At 44.5% G+C, this 20,000-nt stretch overlaps 2 protein-coding genes across 3 annotated transcripts in view; both read left to right on the forward strand.

Annotated features, from left to right (window-relative positions):
• LOC134066504 (transmembrane protein 236-like) overlaps window positions 1–4,801 on the forward strand; it is an 11,113-nt gene extending 6,312 nt beyond the window's left edge. The window contains exon 4 of the mRNA XM_062521865.1: window positions 4,131–4,801. Coding sequence (XP_062377849.1) covers window positions 4,131–4,801 — 671 coding nt within the window. The remainder of the gene's footprint in view (window positions 1–4,130) is intronic.
• An 8,996-nt stretch (window positions 4,802–13,797) lies between these two features.
• Window positions 13,798–20,000, forward strand: part of mrc1a (mannose receptor, C type 1a) — a 56,399-nt gene continuing 50,196 nt past the window's right edge. For both annotated transcript variants that reach the window (XM_062521463.1, XM_062521464.1), the window contains exons 1-2: window positions 13,798–13,932; window positions 14,526–14,930. In XM_062521463.1, the coding sequence (XP_062377447.1) occupies window positions 13,863–13,932; window positions 14,526–14,930 (475 nt within the window). In that variant the 5' untranslated portion in view covers window positions 13,798–13,862. The remainder of the gene's footprint in view (window positions 13,933–14,525; window positions 14,931–20,000) is intronic.

A 20,000-nucleotide genomic window follows, 5' to 3' on the forward strand; every position in this document is an offset into this window, starting at 1 on the left:
GCAACACACTTACTCCTTTATGCAACACACTTGGTCCTGCACAGTGCCGGTTCAGACCTCCATGGGGCCCTAGGCAAAATCCTGCTAAGGGGCCCTTATATATATATATATACAGTGCCTATAGAAAGTCATCATACCCTTTTGAAATAGTTACTTTTTTTGTCTTACAGCCTGAAATCAAAACCCATTTTTAAAAAAAATCTTTTCCAGTTTTATTAACAAATTTAGCTGTACAACATCAAAATAATGAAAAAAAAGTAAACAGTTCTGAAAATTAATAAAAAATGAAAAACTAGAATAACAGGGTTGGAAAAGTCATCATACCCCTGACTTAATACTTTGTAAAGCTTCCTTTTGCTTTCATTACAGCCATCAATCTGTTTGGATATGTCTCTATTATAGCTCTGCACACCTAGATAGGGGAATATTTGCCCAATTTTCCGTACAGAAATGTTAAAATTTAGTCAAATTCTGTAGGGAATGGCGATGGACTGCTCTCTTCAAGTCAATCCACACATTTTCTATAGTATTTAAGTCAGGGCTCTGACTTTGCCACTCAAGGATATTCACCATCCTATCCTTAAGCCACTGCTTTGTTCTTTTGGCAGTATGTTTAGGATTATTGTCGTGTTGGAAGGCGAATGACCTCCCCATCCTCAGCTGTCTAGGAGAGGGACGCAGGCTTTCCTTAAGAATGTGGGTGTACTTGGCAGCATCCATTTTCCCTTCTATCCTGACCAATTGCCCAGTTCCCGCTGAAAAGAAACATCCCCACAACATAATGTTGCCCCCACCATGCTTCACACTAGGTATGGTGTGTTTTGGGTGGTGTACTGTGTTGGTTTTCGCCAAACATTGCGCTTGGAGTTCAGTGCAAAAACACATCTGGAATATTCTGCTACCATGTGGAAAAAGCTTATATGGTCAGATGAGACTAAGATCGAACTTTTTGGAGACTAAGATTGAAGTTTTTGGACTGAGCTCCAGGCGCTAACCAAACACAGTATACACACCCAAACACACCCAAAACACACCATACCTACTTTGAAGCATGGTGGGGGCAACATTATGTTTTGGGGATGTTTCTCTTCAGCGGGGACTGGGCAATTGGTCAGGATAGAAGGGAAAATGGATGCTGCCAAGTACACCAAAATTCTTGAGGAAAACCTGCGTCCCTCTCCTAAACAGCTGAGGATGGGGAGGTCATTCGCCTTCCAACACGACAAAAATCCTAAACATACTGCCAAAAGAACAAAGCAGTGGCTTAAGGATAGGATGGTGAATATCCTTGAGTGGCAAAGTCAGAGCCCTGACTTAAATACTATAGAAAATATGTGGATTGACTTGAAGAGAGCAGTCCATCGCCATTCCCTTCAGAATTTGACTAAATTTTAACATTTCTGCACGGAAAATTGGGCAAATATTCCCCTATCTAGGTGTGCAAAGCTATAATAGAGACATATCCAAACAGATTGATGGCTGTAATGAAAGCAAAAGGAAGCTTTACAAAGTATTAAGTCAGGGGTATGATGACTTTTCCAACCCTGTTATTCTAGTTTTTATTTTTTTATTAATTTCCAGAACTGTTGACTTTTTTTTCATTATTTTGATGTTGTACAGCTACATTTGTAAATAAAACTGGAAAAGATTTTTTTTAAAATGGGTTTTGATTTCAGGCTGTAAGACAAAAAAAGTAACTATTTCAAAAGGGTATGATAACTTTCTATAGGCACTGTATATATATATATATATATATATTTAATATATATTATGTGACATAACAGTGCTCCTAATACAATCATCCCAAAACAGAAATGACCAAATATAATGTTTTTCCCCATAAAGGACCTTCACAGCAAATGTAAATATAATGTATATCAATAGGCAATAAAACTACGGTTTTGATACTCAGAAATGTGTGGTTTGACACGTGAAGTGATGCAGTTCTTTTTATAAGGGTCTAGAGACTGTTCTTCACCTGTGTCTGCAGTAGGCTACGAGCCAAAGACATAGCTACTGAACTGGCTCCCCTGATTCCCTTCAATATTTTTTCAAACGTAGACTATTTTAAACAATAATTGTAATACTTCATATGTCTAATTTACGATATGTATCTATTGTTCATGCGGCACGCGTTGGAGAGATGTGTGTAGACATCAAACCATGAAATGAACGCAATTTTACCCGACTGCTGTTCCTGCTTTTCATTCTCGTTAAGTTTCTTCTTTTTTCGGATTCACGTTCATCTTCTTAATGTAGCTTATGAAACACTGTCGCTGCGTCTGCATATGCCTACCTGTCTGTCACTAACTTGGCTCAAGGGAAGACAGAGGAGGGGGCCTTCATTCACTTGCGGGGCCCTACGCAACTTGCGTAGTGTGCGTATAGGGAGACCCGGCCCTGGTCCTGCATACTACTCTCAATGTCATACATAAGACACTTAGTTCAAAAATAAAATCTCAGAGTACCATTTGTTACTGTAAACACATGTATCCAAAATACAAAACACATCAGGTAATTGCAACCTCTCAAATACACACCTGAACGCACTTACTTGCAAAACTGAACACCAATCAGCCAGCTACAAAAAGCCCTCAGTTTAGCCATTGTAAATGGTGATGTGGTATATTTCCCAGTGTTGTGTCATGTTTACGTGTGTGTAGAGTTTTGGCACAATGAGCAAAGTTTTGCAACAGGTATTCAAGCAAATATGTTTTATATAAAGTAGACTAGTGTGTTCCTCCTGATCTGAAAGTGTATGCTTAATGATGCAAGTGTGTTTCATTTTGTCACCAGAGTTGCATGTTGACAAAGGATTGTTTGGTTTTGATAGCAGAGTTTAGGTACTGATAGTAGAGTTTCAATTTGACATAGATGTGAAAGGTATATTTCCTAGTGTTTTGTTATGTTTACTTGTGTGTAGAGTTTTGGCACAGTGAGCGAAGTTTTGAAAAATGTGTTCAAGCAACGGGCAAAAACTGTAAGCCATAAGCCCCGAGAGTTTGATCTACATGGTGAATATAGCGCAGCTGAGGGGTCCTCACTGTGCTATATTCACCATATAGACCGGCCTCTATACACTGTGCTATATTCACCATATAGACCGGCCTCTAACACTGTGCTATATTCACCATATAGACCGGCCTCTAACACTGTGCTATATTCACCATATAGTCCGGCCTCAAGGAGCGGATGGCTTTGGAAAACAGCTCTCACATACAGTATAGGACATTACAAATTGATACAAAATAAACAAATAATAATGTAATTTAAAAGCTGTTTCATCTACAAATGCCCCATAGAATAGGTCCACCACTAGGAGATTCTTATCAGAATTGTTGCTCAGCAACTGTATAATTTTGTATCTTGCTAACCGTTGTACATCCTAAGCGAATTAATATAGATGGAAATGCGGTCTCAGCCCTACTATATTGGGAAAATATACAACGGCTGAGTCGAATCGTAATCAAAGACCGGAACTATCCGTTATATATCTACCTATCTAAATAAATGCCCTCCCTCAGCATACAGTATATTGCCCATGTTTCTGCTTGCATGTTTCTCAGTGTTGGAGAACTCCTCCAGTCTACACCATCACTGCTGTCTGGAGCGTGCTCACAAGGGTGGAGGAGAGTGTGTGTGTGTGTGTGTGTGTGTGTGTGTGTGTGTAGCCCATGCTGCCATGCTCCTGCCGTACTCCTCTAGATGATTCTTCTGGTTTCTTGTGTGTGTCCACCTATGTGTGTGTGTGGATCTCTGTGTGTGTGTGTCCACCTGTGTGTGTGTGGATCTGTGTGTGTGTGTGTGTGTCCACCTGTGTGTGTGTGTGTGGATCTCTGTGTGTGTGTGTGTGTGTGTCCACCTGTGTGTGTGTGTGTGTGTGTGTGGATCTGTGTGTGTGTGTGTGTGTGTGTGTGTGTGGATCTCTGTGTGTGTGTCCACCTGTGTGTGTCTGGGGACCTGTGTGTGTGTGGATCTCTGTGTGTGTGGATCTGTGTGTGTGTTTGTGGATCTGTGTGTGTGTTGACCTGTGTGTGTGGATCTGTGTGTGTGTTTGTGGATCTGTGTGTGTGTTGATCTGTGTGTGTGTGGATCTGTGTGTGTGTGGATCTGTGTGTGTGTGTTCACAGCCAGTGAGCTGGACCGAGACTCGGACATCCCCACTCTGACCCACTTGGAGCCGGTGACCCCTGTCAACGCCACGGCAACCGGCACAGCTGCCGCAGCAACACTTCCTGGGGGCGGAGCCGAGCAGAACGGGGCGCGGGCCTTGCGTCCCGGGGAGGCCAATGGGACGGCTGGAGGCATGGCTGTGGGCGGGACTGACCCAAGGACCCGCCCTTTCACTGTAGGAAGCCCACACCCAAGCCCTGCGTCCTCGGTCGTCACGGCGATGCGATTCCCGCCGCCATACTCCGGCCCACTGCGGCTACTGCTGGCGAGCGACGCACGCGCGGACGAGTTTGGCCACGCCTTCCTGTTCTGGCTGGACACGGCCGAGCTGCTGCGTGCCGGAGGCCGGCCGGACGTCTGCTTCTCCCGCTGGGTCTTCCCGCTCTACATCTGCGGCTTCCTGTCCTGCCTGCGCCTCATCCTGGCTCCATGCTGCCCCCTGCTGGCCCCTCTGGGCGTGCTGCTGCAGGACCTGCCCTTCCTCTTCCTGCGGGGGGCGCTGTTGGGCGCGTTCGGGCGCATCTCTCCCCTCCTCTACCTGCTCAAGAACCTGCTGGTGTGCTTGGCCTACGTCTACTTCAATTTCATGACCAAGCTGCGCGTCTTCAACACTCAGAGGATGTTCTGAGAGGCCCAGAGGGAAGGGAACCATCGGTGGTGCCGATCTGCGGTTTCAGAGAACCATCGGTGGTGCTGATCTGCGGTTTTAGAGAACCATCGGTGGTGCTAATCTGCGGTTTTAGAGAACCATCGGTGGTGCTGATCTGCAGTTCCAGAGAACCATCGGTGGTGCTGATCTGCGGTTTCAGAGAACCATCGGTTCTTCTGATCTGCGGATTCACAGGACTAGTGGAGCTGCTCTGATTGATCTCTGATGATCGTTGAGGGCAAAGAACAGCAACTGTCCAGTGAGCACCAAAGCAGTACTGCTGGGTTATCCCTAACCCTAACCCTAGCCCCAACACCCAAAGCAACGAGAGTGTCTGATGATTGTGAGTGTACCTCGTGATGAGAGTGTACCTGGTGATGAGAGTGTCTGATGATCGTGAGTGTACCTGGTAATGAGAGTGTCTGATGATCGTGAGTGTACCTGATGATCGTGAGTGTACCTGGTAATGAGAGTGTCTGATGATCGTGAGTGTACCTGGTAATGAGAGTGTCTGATGATCGTGAGTGTACCTGGTAATGTGAGTGTACCTGGTGATAAGAGTGTACCTGGTGATGAGTGTGTACCTGGTGATGAGAGTGTCTGGTGATCGTGAGTGTACCTGGTGATGTGAGTGTGTCTGGTGATGAGTGTCTGGTGATCGTGAGTGTACCTGGTAATGAGAATGTGGTTAGGGTTAGGTGAGTGTACCTGGTGATCGTGAGTGTACCTGGTGATGAGAGTGTGTCTGGTGATGAGAGTGTGGTTAGGGTTAGGTGAGTGTACCTGGTGATGCTGACCACTGTGTCAGTGCTGTCGGCTCCAACGGACTCACTGATTCTATGACTCACTGATTCTATGACTTTCTGCCTCTGTGATTCACTGCCTCTGTGATTCACTGTGACTCCATATGCAGACACGATCACTATAGATTATGTTCTGCCCATTAAGATTGTAACTCTGACCTTTGGACACCGTGACTCTTAGATCACGACACTTGGACACTCTGGATTTCATTAATTAAGACTCTTTGGGATTGAAAGAGCTGTGACTCTGATATTTGCAAATGAAGACCCACTGGGATTCTCCAATTAAGACTCTCTGGGATTCGCTAATTAAGACTCTCTGGGATTCACTAAGTCTCTCTTGGATTCGTTAATTAAGACTCTCTGAGATTCACTAATTAAGACTCTCTGGGATTCACTAATTAAGACTATGGGATTCTTTAATTAAGACTCTCTGGGATGTGTTAGGTGCCATGATGTGAAGGGGAGGGGCTTTTTTCATCTCTGCTTTCATTGGGTGCTAAGCTTTTGTGGGACAGTTAAACCACCAAATTAATTTCTTGGTCTGTCACTGAATTTGTGTGTTAGCCAATCTTTTGAAGGAGAATGTACCTCTTAGCCAGTAGGTAATTCTGACATGTGCTCTGATAACAAGATGTGTTACGTGTGCTTTTTACCATCATCTGATTTATGGTTCAGAAATATTACATGTGGCTCTCATCTGTGAAGAGTATCTTTAGACACCGTTACTGTTGACATTAGACATTATTAGACTTTTTCTAAGGGCAGCAAAAGTTATGTTCATTCTCGGTTTGGCCAATAAAAGTACGCTACATCAGTGCGTGGGGAATAGGGAAAATTGCAAGGAAATGACCAAATTCATTTTATACAGAAAAAGAGTTTAGATGCACAATTTTACTCATTACCGAGGAGAAATGATACATACAGTGTAGACATTGATGCTAAGCTAACCGCTGATACATACAGTATAAACATTGATGCTAAGCTAACCATTGATACATACAGTATACACATGGATGCTAAGCTAACCATTGATACATACAGTATACAGATGGATGCTAAGCTTATCACTGATTCAGACAGTATAGCTAAGCTAACCACTGATACATACTGTTGTTACCATTCCTGTTAGTTCCAGGGACAGAGCTAGTTTCCACACTCTGGGTTAACTTTTGCAACAGTTCCCTCTTTAGATAAGCAAACAGTATTATGGCTCATTTGTGATTTATTGTCCTCAACATACAAAATGTAAACAGTGGGCATGGAAACTAAATGTAGGCTAGACTCCGGTAACTAGGCTACTGTAGCTGCTGCCTGTAGTGCTGCGTCTGGTTTCATATCCTCGCGCTGCCACACACACCTTCCGTCTACGTTACCACACAGACACAACACGTAGCTGACATCACTGACGTAAACAAAACCCCTAACCTGCAACACAGTATACACATCGATGCTAAGCTAACAACTGATACATATAGTATACACATTGATGATGCTAAGCTAACCACTGATACATACAGTATACACATCGATGCTAAGCTAACCACTGAGCAGTTTACCAGTGTGATGAACAGCAGTCTATATTAGCACAGGTGTTCAATAGAGTACCGAAGCCATAACCTGGCATTGCCAAGGTAGCAATATCCGTGACTGTGTTAACTCTGGTCTAATGAAGTGGTGCCACATCACTCTATTATGATGTCTCTGGCATGGAGACTCTCTATTGATGCCACTACTGAAGTTTGTTTAGATCCAGTGAAACCACAGTCTTGGAAACAGGAGAACACTTCGGTTTACTGTTGGACAAATTAGTTCTCAATGAGCTTTTTAGTTCCATGGCCATAGCACCCCAAGTGTTCAGCCAATCACACAAATAGGTAGTCAGTCATGGCCATAGCACCCCAAGTCTTCAGCCAATCACACAAATAGGTAGTCAGTCATGGCCATAGCACCCCAAGTTTTCAGCCAATCACACTAATAGGTAGTCAGTCATGGCCATAGCACCCCAAGTTTTCAGCCAATCACACTAATAGGTAGTCAGTCATGGCCATAGCACCCCAAGTTTTCAGCCAATCACACTAATAGGTAGGTAGTCATGGCCACACGTGCCGCTCATAAACTCGGAGGACCCGCCTTTAGTCCCGACCTCCGAAAAAAGTGTATTCATGACATCAGTTTGGAAAATAAAGACAGGAAACGCATAAATACATTATTAGAACGGCTTACTATGGTTGAGCAAGAAGGAAAATTAGTGTTTCTATCTGTGCTGATAGTTTAGTGACAAATTACTTTGCCTATTTGTAACGACAGTGAAATTCACCTCTTGTGTTGTTGCAAGGAAGGCCGTCGTGGTTGGAGAATATGATAGTGACGTCAAGTCGGTCACCTCGGGGCACAAAACTTCCGCACGAGTCTCCGAGCAAAAAATCCAACCCGACTTGTTCAATTCATTTTTCCGCTATTCTATATAATATTTGCACATTACATAGAAGACAATTACTGTAACTAGCGGTGTCCTACCTAGCTAGTTAGACAGCTGAGTTTTGGCTAATACTAGCTAGTTAGTTAACTGGTATTGTAGTGCAGCTAATGTGACTGTAAAGACGTACTGCTAGCTGGCTAAAATACATCTCTGATATGATATCTTATCTGTTTTGATACAGGCCCAATCTAATTGGCTGATTCAACACTATGACTTTCTGCCTCTGGGACTCTGATTGGCTGGTTCTTCAACACTATGATAGCCTGGTTAGCATAGCCTGGTTAGCACATACACCTTCTCAATTGTAATTGGGAGTAGTTCGTTTATTGACTTCCAACAGGGGACGTAACTAGCAATGGACTTAAACTTAAATTGTTTCAGAGGTGTAGCAATCTCGTAAACAAAGTTTTTAAAGAGGACTATGCATGTTTGGCGATTTCTTCGCTGTTTTCTTGTTTTACACTTGCAGATTTCTCTGCAGAGCTTTCTCTACAGCTTTAGTGTGTATATTTAAAAACACTCCTCAATCAGATTGCGAGACCTTCTGTTTGTCAGTGCACCGGCCCGGGTGCACAAACTTGCAAGCATGCTTTTTCCGCTCACTGATGCTATGGGGAAGCGAGACAACATTGAGTTTTTTTCTGCAATTCCAAAGAAGTTCACTTTAGAATCAGAATCAGCTTCATTGGCCAGGTTTGCGTAAACAAACAAGGAATTTGACTCCGGTTAATCTTCCCTGCCGGATTAGCGATTGTAATTCCATGTCCATGTTTTAGGAACGTTGGAAATGGGTTCAATGGCATCTTGGCCAGACGGACCTGCAGAGCAAATCCCACATTTCCCCAAGGTTATTCCCAAGGTTATTCCCAAGGTTATTCCCAGGCCAACACTATGGCTCTCTGACGCAGATTCCAAGGTTATTCCCAGGCCAACACTATGGCTTTCTGACGCAGATTCCAAGGTTATTCACAGGCCAACACTATGGCTCTCTGACGCAGATTCTGATGGGCCAATCGTTTAACACAGTGACTTTCTGTGACTGAGATGCTGCCTCTGAGACTAAATCACTAAATCTAAACTTCTGACTTTCTGAGACTGAAATACCGCCTCTAAGACTAACGCCCAGTCCCATTTCTCCCCATTGAAATCTTCCACTTAGTTTTGACTGCCCTCGACAGTAAAGTCCCCTGGACGAGGGAAGTGGGGGTGAATATCTTTCCCTATGAAATGGGACATCACTATAATATGATAATTTGTGTAGTGAACATAGCGAACGTGCTCCCCTACATCACACGCAGCGTTGATGCCTTTACCGGTGAACTTACTGCTGCTGTTTTCATTCATGAAAATGCCAGTCACATTAGTTGTATTGCCTGTTGCGTGGGCTGTGTTGCTTTATTTACGTCTGATTGATCTCTGGATAAGCCCGGGATATTCGTGTTCTTGTGAACACCGGAATGAAGAGCCTGAATATTGACTGAATATAGAACTACCCAGATGGGCAGACTCTCACGAAGATCTTGGGAGATATCATGTTAGTGTTCGAAACTCGACAAACAGAAACAAGTGTGTTCAAACTAACATATTCCAACATGTTTTGAAATTTTAACATACTTATTTGTGAAAATATACTTATAGTGGAGTTCAGCTTCGCTTTCCAGCGATGTCTGCCTTCTCGTTCATTTAGTTTTGAGCCTGCGTCGGAGCCCTCTATACTTTAAGGGAGGATTTTAAGGGGGGAATAGCACTTCCACATTCTCCCTAAAGTATTGGGACACCCTAACCCTAAACGGGAACGCACCAAATCTAGATTTCATTCTCCCTAAAGTATTGGGACACCCTAACCCTAAACGGGAACGCACCCTAACCCTAAACGAGAACGCACCAAATCTAGATTTCATTCTCCCTAAAGTATTGGGACACCCTAACCCTAAACGGGAACGCACCAAATCTAGATTTCATTCTCCCTAAAGTATTGGGACACCCTAACCCTAAACGGGAACGCACCCTAACCCTAAACGAGAACGCACCAAATCTAGATTTCATTCTCCCTAAAGTATTGGGACACCCTAACCCTAAACGGGAACGCACCAAATCTAGATTTCATTCTCCCTAAAGTATTGGGACACCCTAACCCTAAACGGGAACGCACCCTAACCCTAAACGAGAACGCACCAAATCTAGTTTTTATTTTAAGGCAAGATTCTAGGGGAAGATGGGAAATGGGACAGGCCCTAAATCCCTAAATCTGATCCTCTCCCTCCAAGGGTGCTTGTTTCATTAGTGGCCAACGTATATGTGAGCATGGTGTTCATTGACACATGATTTTGCTCATGCTATTGAGTTATCAAAATGATGAACTATTAAAATACCTTTAGTTCACTGTGCTTTTCGCCAAACGTTTCCTGTTGCCTGTCCATGAGATTAGGGTCTAGGTTCTTATTCTCCCACTTCCTGTCGCGAACACACACTCCTGTTGTGTTTGATCCTTGAGCAGGCCTGTGTGTTTTACTGGCCCTTTCTGTTTGATCCTCTACTTCCTGTGATTAAAAAGTTTGCTGAGACTATTTCCCCTCCTCATTCAGGTAAATACTACTACTACTACTACTACTAATAATAATAATAATAATAATAATAATAAATAGTAATAATATCAGAGCTGAGAGTAAAAAAAAAAGTTAAAACATTGCGTTTGTTTGTAAGTGTGCATATGTTGTGTACATGCTAGTGAAGGTTTACTTTTTGCGACTTTTGTAATAAAGTGTTCCGTGATAGCTGTGTTTTGTTCACTGGTTTGGGTTGCCAAGGCAACGGCATGAGCATGATCGTATCCGTGTGTGATTGTTTGTGTGTATGAATTTATTTATGTGTCATTTGCATTATTTGTATGCCTACAATAGGTTACCTAGTTACAATTATAGCTTAAAGTGTTTCATGGTTGCTAAGTATCAGGTAAGTGGGATCGAGTTCATCAGCAAACATTTGTCTTTGCAATGTAGTACGACTGTCATTGGTTTCGCAGGTTTTTCACCCTTCATCAAAACAGTTGGCACAAAACTGGGCATCTATGGCCAGTAGAGATGACTTGCATGGATAGATAGATAGAGATAGATAGATAGATACTGATTGATTATTGATCCCCAAGGGGAAATTCAAGACGCATGGTGACGCATCGCTACTGCAAGTCTGTGAAACCTCTTCACACACTATGGTGGCCGGAACTGCCCTGTGTCCATTGAGATGACTTGCATGGCACACAACATGGTGGCCACAACTGCCCTGTGTCCATAGTTTTGAAAACTTGATGTGAAAGTGAGAGAAGAATTCAAGTTATCAAGTAAAGCTGTTAGAATTTAGTGGACTAAACATAGATGAGTGTATCTGGCGTTGTGTGTGTGTGTGTGTGTGTGATAGAGAGAGAGAGAGAGAGAGAGAGAGAGAGAGCCTGAGGGAGGGAGCAGGAAGCAGGATTAAGAGAGAGAGAGAGTCAGTGAGGGAGCCTGAGGGAGGGAGGGAGTGTGTGTGTGTGTGTGTGAGTGTGTGTGTGTTTGTGTGTGTGTGTGTGTGTATGTGTGTGTGTGTGTGAGAGAGAGAGTCAGTGAGGGAGCTTGAGGGAGGGAGGGAGCAGGAAGCAGGATTTCCTCTAAGAGGGATCTGCTGTCGTCTGCTGCCATTCTTCCGTCTCACATCAGCAATTCTCCCTCTCTCTCTCTCTATCACTCTGCATCTCCCTATTTCTCTCTCTCCCTCTCGTTCTCTCTCTCTATCACTCTGCATCTCCCTATTTCTCTCTCTTCCCCTCTCCTCTCTCTACCTCTCTTCTTCTCTTTTCTCCCGCATTCTCTCTCCCTCTCTTGAGTTCTGTGTCCTTTTCTCCTCTCTTTCTTCCTGTGCTTGTCCCATTCTCTTCATCCATTGGTGTGTAAGACGTACTGTGAGCATAGCTATATAGAGCTTTATATATCTATATATCTATGACATTGTGAGCATAGCTATATAGAGCTTTATATATCTATATATCTATATATCTATGACATTTTGAGCATAGCTATATAGAGCTTTATATATCTATATATCTATGACATTGTGAGCATGTCTATATAGAGCTTTATATACCGTAATTTCCTGACTATTAGCCGCGGCTTATACATTGATTTTGCTAAATGTCTTCCGCTATGAGGTTAATACAGGGGGGCAGTTAATATGGTGTTAATATGGGTTTGTTTCTTTTAACTTGCATAAAACACTGTCCTGCGGCTTATACACAATGCGGCTTATATGCGGGAAATTACTGTATCTATATATCTATATCTATATATCTATGACATTGAGCACCTGATGAAGGGGGCAGTGCATTGACCTCTGACCTCTGGCCGAGGGACACTTGGCCAACAGAGGCACGGAGGACACATCTTTTGTAGATGTATATACTGTACATACTGTACATACATGCACATATATACATATGCATGTGTGTGTGTGTGTGTGTGTGTGTGTGTGTGTGTGTATACATACACACACATGCATATGTGGATGGAAATATATTGGATGTTTTGTAGATGTAAAAAATATATATACTGTATACATGTACACACACACACACACACACACACACACACACACACACACACACACACACATATATACATACACACATACATATATTTACAGTATGTATGTATGGAAATATAAAAATGTTTTGTAGATGGACAATATATACGTGTGTATATGTATATGTACACACACACACACACACACACACACACACACACACACACATATACATAGATACATGTACATAATTATATATGTATGGAATATAAGGATGTTTTGTAGATGGCTATAGAGATTGAGAACGTGACGTAAAACGCAACGCATTTTGGGAATAGGTGGCCCAAAATTAAGTTGTTTTACTGACGTGCGGGAACAACGAAGTGCAGTTGTCGAAATGCTGTTTACCTGCTGTGTTATAAAATTCAATAGAGTAACATGAAGCTTATCTTTTATAGTTTTCCAGCGTGGAAAAATAATAGTATACGTCATGTTTCAGAGGTGACAAAAAGGCGAGGAATGGCTTGGATAGCAGCACTAAGGGAGCGCGAGATTATGTTCTGTTTTTCACACAATTTTTTTACGCTTATTTTCATTATTATCATGCCAGATCATAGACCCAGAACACATAGGTTTACATGGGCTGGCATCAGGCGAGCCAAACCTACCCATAATTCTTTGTGTTTTTATAACTTTGGTCACATGTCTTAGCGATCTCTATAGAAAGATCAATTGCTGATTGACAAGTTGCACATTGGAGATTTGTAATTCTAGTATGTGAGTCATGTCTATTCTGTGGATAAATACGTTCCACTTGTTCAGCACACTTGACCTGACGAGCATTATGTCTTTGAGGGAAACCAATCAAACCTGTTCAGAAGATTTAACTCAAGATTTCTGCTGTGCTAAGAGGTTTCACTATCTGTGCCTTAGCAGGAAATCTGAGTGTGCCTGTGTGTGTGTGTGTGTGTGTGTGTGTGTGTGTGTGTGTGTGTATGTGTGTGTGTGTGTGTGTGTGTGTGCTCTGCACGTGGGGTCTGGATGTTCTCGTCATGTCCACTCCCCTGTGTGTGTGACAGGATACACACTCTTTAAACGGAGGGGTGTGTGCTGAGGTTCATTTCATGAGTGATCAGCATCGGCACACACACACACACACACACACGCGCGCGCGCGCTCACACTCTCTCCAGCTCTCGAGCACCATGAGGATCTCCACTGGCCTGTGTGTGGCCCTCTGTGTCCTGCTCCAGATCAACGCCACTTGGCAAATAGGTATGTACCTGTGTGTGTGTGTGTGTGTACCTGTGTGTGTGTACCTGTATGTGTGTGTGCGTGTGTGTGTGTACCTGTGTGTGTGTGTGTGTGTGTGTGTGTACCTGTGTGTAGTGTACCTGTGTGAGTGTGTGTACCTGTGTGTGTACCTGTGTGTGTGTACCTGTGTGTCTGTGTGTGTGTATGTGTGTGTGTGTAGTGTACCTGTGTGTGTGTGTGTAGTGTACCTGTGTATGTGTGTGTACCTGTGTGTGTGTGCTCAAGCTCACGACGATCCGACGACCGTGGATATAATGGGCTGTACCCGTAATTTCCCGACTATTAGCCGCGGCTTGTACATTGATTTTGCTAAATTTCTTCAGCTATGAGGTTACTGTAATACACGGGGACAGTTAATATGGTATCAATATGGTTTTGTTTCTTTTAACTTGCATAAAACACTGTCCCGCGGCTTATACACAGTGCTGCTTATATGAGGGAAATTACTGTATTATTATGGGCTGTATGGTACAGCAAGTTGACCATTCTAACCTGCAGCATCTCTGCGTTGTGTGTGTGTGTGTGTGTGTGTGTGTGTGTGTGTGTGGTCTCAGTGGACAGCAGCTCGTTCCTCATCTATAACAGTGACCACTCCAAGTGTCTGAAGGTGGTGGACACGTCCTCGTTTGTGGCGGCGGCGTGCGACCCGGCGGCGTTGGCCCAGCGGTTCCGTTGGGTGTCCGGTAACCGGCTGCTCTCGCTGTCGCTGAAGCTGTGTGTGGGGGCGCAGGACCTGAAGGACTGGGTCAAGGTGCTGCCCTTCCCCTGCAACGAGCAGAGTCCCCTGCAGCAGTGGGAGTGCAAGAACGACACGCTGGTCGGCCTCAAGGGCCACGACCTGCACCTCAACTACGGCAACCGCAACGAGAAGAACGTCATGCTCTACAAGGGCTATGGCGCATGGAGCCGCTGGAAAGTGTACGGATCCAACAGTGACCTCTGCTCCCATGGCTACCGCGGTAAGAGTGTGTGTGTGTGTGTGTGTGTGTGTGTGTGAGAAGAATGTCATGGTGTACAAGGGCTTGGAGTCACAGGAAAGTGTATGGAACCAATACTTGGCAGGACTTTTACTTTCTGAACCTGGGATGTCTGCCTCATAGGGATCTGTTTGGTGTGTGTGTGTGTGTGTGTGTGTGTGTGTGTGTGTGTGTGTGTATGTGTGAGAGATGTATGCTGTGGTTCTGTGTGTTTGTCCAGAAAAGGAGCTGGGCTCTAAATCTCTCTCTCTCTCTCTCTATCGTTCTCTCTATCGCTCTCTCCCTCTCTTTCTATCTACCGTATGTCTCTATCTATCTGTAACTCTCTGGCCCAATCCGGACTCACAGACTCACAGACTCACAGACTTTGGTGCGTGTTGCATGTTGTTGGCTGAGAGCTGTCCCCAGGGGCACCACCAGGGGTTAGGATGATTCTAAGGCTGCGTTCAGACTGCAGACGAATCTGATGCAAATCTGATTCCTTCTCATATCCGATTTTTAGGGCTGACTGTTCACACTGCCTATAGCAAGTGTCCAAATCGGATATGGCTCTGTTCAGACTGGGTCACATAAGTAACAGATCTGACAGGTTGCTGTAGCAACGGAAACAAATGTTTCTGCCATCAGGAGGAAATACTTGCTAATTTGATGTGATTAAACATAGAGCCATAGAACTAAGTGGTGATATGAGCGTTCATTGAATGCATGAATGCGTGTGCGCTTTTGCGTGACAGAAACTGAAACTACTCGGTGGCAAGGTGTATTTAACGTAAGAGGAGGAGGGGAGAGGAGAGGAGGTGTATTTAATGTAGGAGGAGGAGAGGAGAGGGGAGGTGTATTTAATGTAGGAGGAGGAGGGGAGAGTGGTGGTGTATTTAATGTAGGAGGAGGAGGGGAGAGGGGAGGTGTATTTAATGTAGGAGGAGGAGAGGGGAGGGGAGGTGTATTTAATGGAGGAGGAGGAGAGGGAAGGGGAGGTGTATTTAATGGAGGAGAGGAGAGGAGGAGGAGAGGGGAGGTGTATTTAATGTAGGAGGAGGAGAGGGGAGTGGAGGTGTATTTAATGTAGGAGGAGAGGAGAGGGGAGGTGTATTTAATGTAGGAGGAGAGGAGAGGGGAGGTGTATTTAATGGAGGAGGAGGAGGAGAGGAGAGGGGAGGTGTATTTAATGTAGGAGGAGAGGAGAGGGGAGGTGTATTTAATGTAGGAGGAGGAGAGGGGAGGGGAGGTGTATTTAATGGAGGAGGAGGAGAGGAGAGGTGTATTTAATGGAGGAGGAGAGGAGAGGGGAGGGGAGGTGTATTTAATGGAGGAGAGGAGAGGAGGAGGAGAGGAGAGGGGAGGTGTATTTAATGTAGGAGGAGGAGAGGGGAGTGGAGGTGTATTTAATGTAGGAGGAGAGGAGAGGGGAGGTGTATTTAATGGCGGAGGAGAGGAGAGGGGAGGTATATTTAATGGAGGAGGAGGAGAGGAGAGGGGAGGTGTATTTAATGGAGGAGAGGAGAGGAGAGGAGAGGTGTATTTAATGGAGGAGGAGGAGAGGGGAGGTGTATTTAATGGAGGAGGAGGAGAGGAGAGGGGAGGTGTATTTAATGGAGGAGGAGGAGAGGAGAGGGGAGGTGTATTTAATGGAGGAGAGGAGAGGGGAGGAGAGGAGAGGGGAGGTGTATTTAATGGAGGAGGAGGAGAGGGGAGGGGAGGTGTATTTAATGGAGGAGGAGGAGAGGGGAGGGGAGGTGTGTGTAATGGAGGAGGAGAGGAGAGGAGAGGAGAGGAGAGGAGAGGTGTATTTAATGGAGGAGGAGGAGAGGGGAGGGGAGGTGTATTTAATGGAGGAGGAGGAGAGGAGAGGTGTATTTAATGGAGGAGGAGGAGAGGAGAGGAAAGGTGTATTTAATGTAGGAGGAGGAGAGGGGAGGGGAGGTGTATGTAATGGAGGAGGAGGAGAGGAGAGGAGAGGTGTATTTAGTCAGTTTCTTGTTGGGGTTGAAACGCATTATCTGGAAGAGCAGGAAGAGTAGGATGCTGGGGAATGGTCCACTAGGCCGTGTGGAGGTGCTTAAGGGGATGCTGGGGAATGGTCCACTAGGCCGTGTGGAGGTGCTTAAGGGGATGCTGGGGAATGGTCCACTAGGCCGTGTGGAGGTGCTTAAGGGGATGCTGGGGAATGGTCCACTAGGCCGTGTGGAGGTGCTTAAGGGGATGCTGGCGTGTTGCTGTGAACATTGATATTGGCTACTAGCGCATGGTGAAGAGCAATGAGGGGGTTCTGTTGCGTACTAGCGCATGGTGAAGAGCAATGAGGGGGTTCTGTTGCGTACTAGTGCATATTTAAGAGCAATGAGGGGGTTCTGTTGAGTACTAGTGCATATTTAAGAGCAATGAGGGGGTTCTGTTGACTAGTGCATAATTAAGAGCAATGAGGGGGTTCTGTTGACTAGCGCATAATTAAGAGCAATGAGGGGGTTCTGTTGAGTACTAGCGCATATTTAAGAGCAATGAGGGGGTTCTGTTGAGTACTAGTGCATAATTAAGAGCAATGAGGGGGTTCTGTTGACTAGCGCATATTTAAGAGCAATGAGGGAGTTCTGTTGACTAGCGCATAATTAAGAGCAATGAGGGGGTTCTGTTGACTAGTGCATAATTAAGAGCAATGAGGGGGTTCTGTTGAGTACTAGTGCATAATTAAGAGCAATGAGGGGGTTCTGTTGAGTAGTGCATAATTAAGAGCAATGAGGGGGTTCTGTTGACTAGTGCATAATTAAGAGCAATGAGGGGGTTCTGTTGAGTACTAGTGCATAATTAAGAGCAATGAGGGGGTTCTGTTGACTAGCGCATATTTAAGAGCAATGAGGGGGTTCTATTGAGTACTAGTGCATAATTAAGAGCAATGAGGGGGTTCTGTTGAGTACTAGCGCATATTTAAGAGCAATGAGGGGGTTCTGTTGAGTACTAGCGCATATTTAAGAGCAATGAGGGGGTTCTGTTGAGTACTAGTGCATAATTAAGAGCAATGAGGGGGTTCTGTTGACTAGCGCATATTTAAGAGCAATGAGGGGGTTCTATTGAGTACTAGTGCATAATTAAGAGCAATGAGGGGGTTCTGTTGAGTACTAGCGCATAATTAAGAGCAATGAGGGGGTTCTGTTGACTAGCGCATAATTAAGAGCAATGAGGGGGTTCTATTGAGTACTAGTGCATAATTAAGAGCAATGAGGGGGTTCTGTTGAGTACTAGCGCATAATTAAGAGCAATGAGGGGGTTCTGTTGACTAGCGCATAATTAAGAGCAATGAGGGAGTTCTGTTGACTAGCGCATAATTAAGAGCAATGAGGGGGTTCTGTTGACTAGTGCATAATTAAGAGCAATGAGGGGGTTCTGTTGCGTACTAGCGCATGGTGAAGAGCAATGAGGGGGTTCTGTTGCGTACTAGTGCATATTTAAGAGCAATGAGGGGGTTCTGTTGAGTACTAGCGCATATTTAAGAGCAATGAGGGGGTTCTGTTGACTAGTGCATAATTAAGAGCAATGAGGGGGTTCTGTTGACTAGCGCATAATTAAGAGCAATGAGGGGGTTCTGTTGAGTACTAGCGCATATTTAAGAGCAATGAGGGGGTTCTGTTGAGTACTAGTGCATAATTAAGAGCAATGAGGGGGTTCTGTTGACTAGCGCATATTTAAGAGCAATGAGGGAGTTCTGTTGACTAGCGCATAATTAAGAGCAATGAGGGGGTTCTGTTGACTAGTGCATAATTAAGAGCAATGAGGGGGTTCTGTTGAGTACTAGTGCATAATTAAGAGCAATGAGGGGGTTCTGTTGAGTAGTGCATAATTAAGAGCAATGAGGGGGTTCTGTTGACTAGTGCATAATTAAGAGCAATGAGGGGGTTCTGTTGAGTACTAGTGCATAATTAAGAGCAATGAGGGGGTTCTGTTGACTAGCGCATATTTAAGAGCAATGAGGGGGTTCTATTGAGTACTAGTGCATAATTAAGAGCAATGAGGGGGTTCTGTTGAGTACTAGCGCATATTTAAGAGCAATGAGGGGGTTCTGTTGAGTACTAGCGCATATTTAAGAGCAATGAGGGGGTTCTGTTGAGTACTAGTGCATAATTAAGAGCAATGAGGGGGTTCTGTTGACTAGCGCATATTTAAGAGCAATGAGGGGGTTCTATTGAGTACTAGTGCATAATTAAGAGCAATGAGGGGGTTCTGTTGAGTACTAGCGCATAATTAAGAGCAATGAGGGGGTTCTGTTGACTAGCGCATAATTAAGAGCAATGAGGGGGTTCTATTGAGTACTAGTGCATAATTAAGAGCAATGAGGGGGTTCTGTTGAGTACTAGCGCATAATTAAGAGCAATGAGGGGGTTCTGTTGACTAGCGCATAATTAAGAGCAATGAGGGAGTTCTGTTGACTAGCGCATAATTAAGAGCAATGAGGGGGTTCTGTTGACTAGTGCATAATTAAGAGCAATGAGGGGGTTCTGTTGAGTACTAGTGCACAATTAAGAGCAATGAGGGGGTTCTGTTGAGTAGTGCATAATTAAGAGCAATGAGGGGGTTCTGTAGCCTAGAAATCTAGACACCCCTAGCGGCACCAAATGTAATTTGGCTGGCGGGGCAGTCTAGGCACAATCCATAGAGCCAGGGAGCTGAGAACTCGAAAAACCAGCGGGCCAATCACAGCGTGTATAGAGTCGGTGGGTGGGCTTAACATAATGGTGACTGACATGCGACCAGAAGTTGCGAAGGTAACGCATCCTGTTATTTGAAAACAAGATTGCGTGGAGAGGGAAGGTTACGCATCCTGCTACTTTAAAACAAGAAGATGATTCGTTTAGCGTTATCCTATTGCGGGGAGGGAATTTGAAAGACAACTGTTTATCCCACCCCTCCGATTGAGCCCTGTCTATGGTGAGTGTCCAGACCCTACATCTTGATGTGGGTCTGGCTCGTCAGGCTAGGGGTTCTGTTGACTAGTGCATAATTAAGAGCAATGAGCGGGTTCTGTTGACTAGTGCATAATTAAGAGCAATGAGGGGGTTCTGT

This window comes from Sardina pilchardus, chromosome 19 (genome assembly GCF_963854185.1).
Source record: "Sardina pilchardus chromosome 19, fSarPil1.1, whole genome shotgun sequence".
Lineage (NCBI taxonomy): Eukaryota > Metazoa > Chordata > Actinopteri > Clupeiformes > Clupeidae > Sardina > Sardina pilchardus.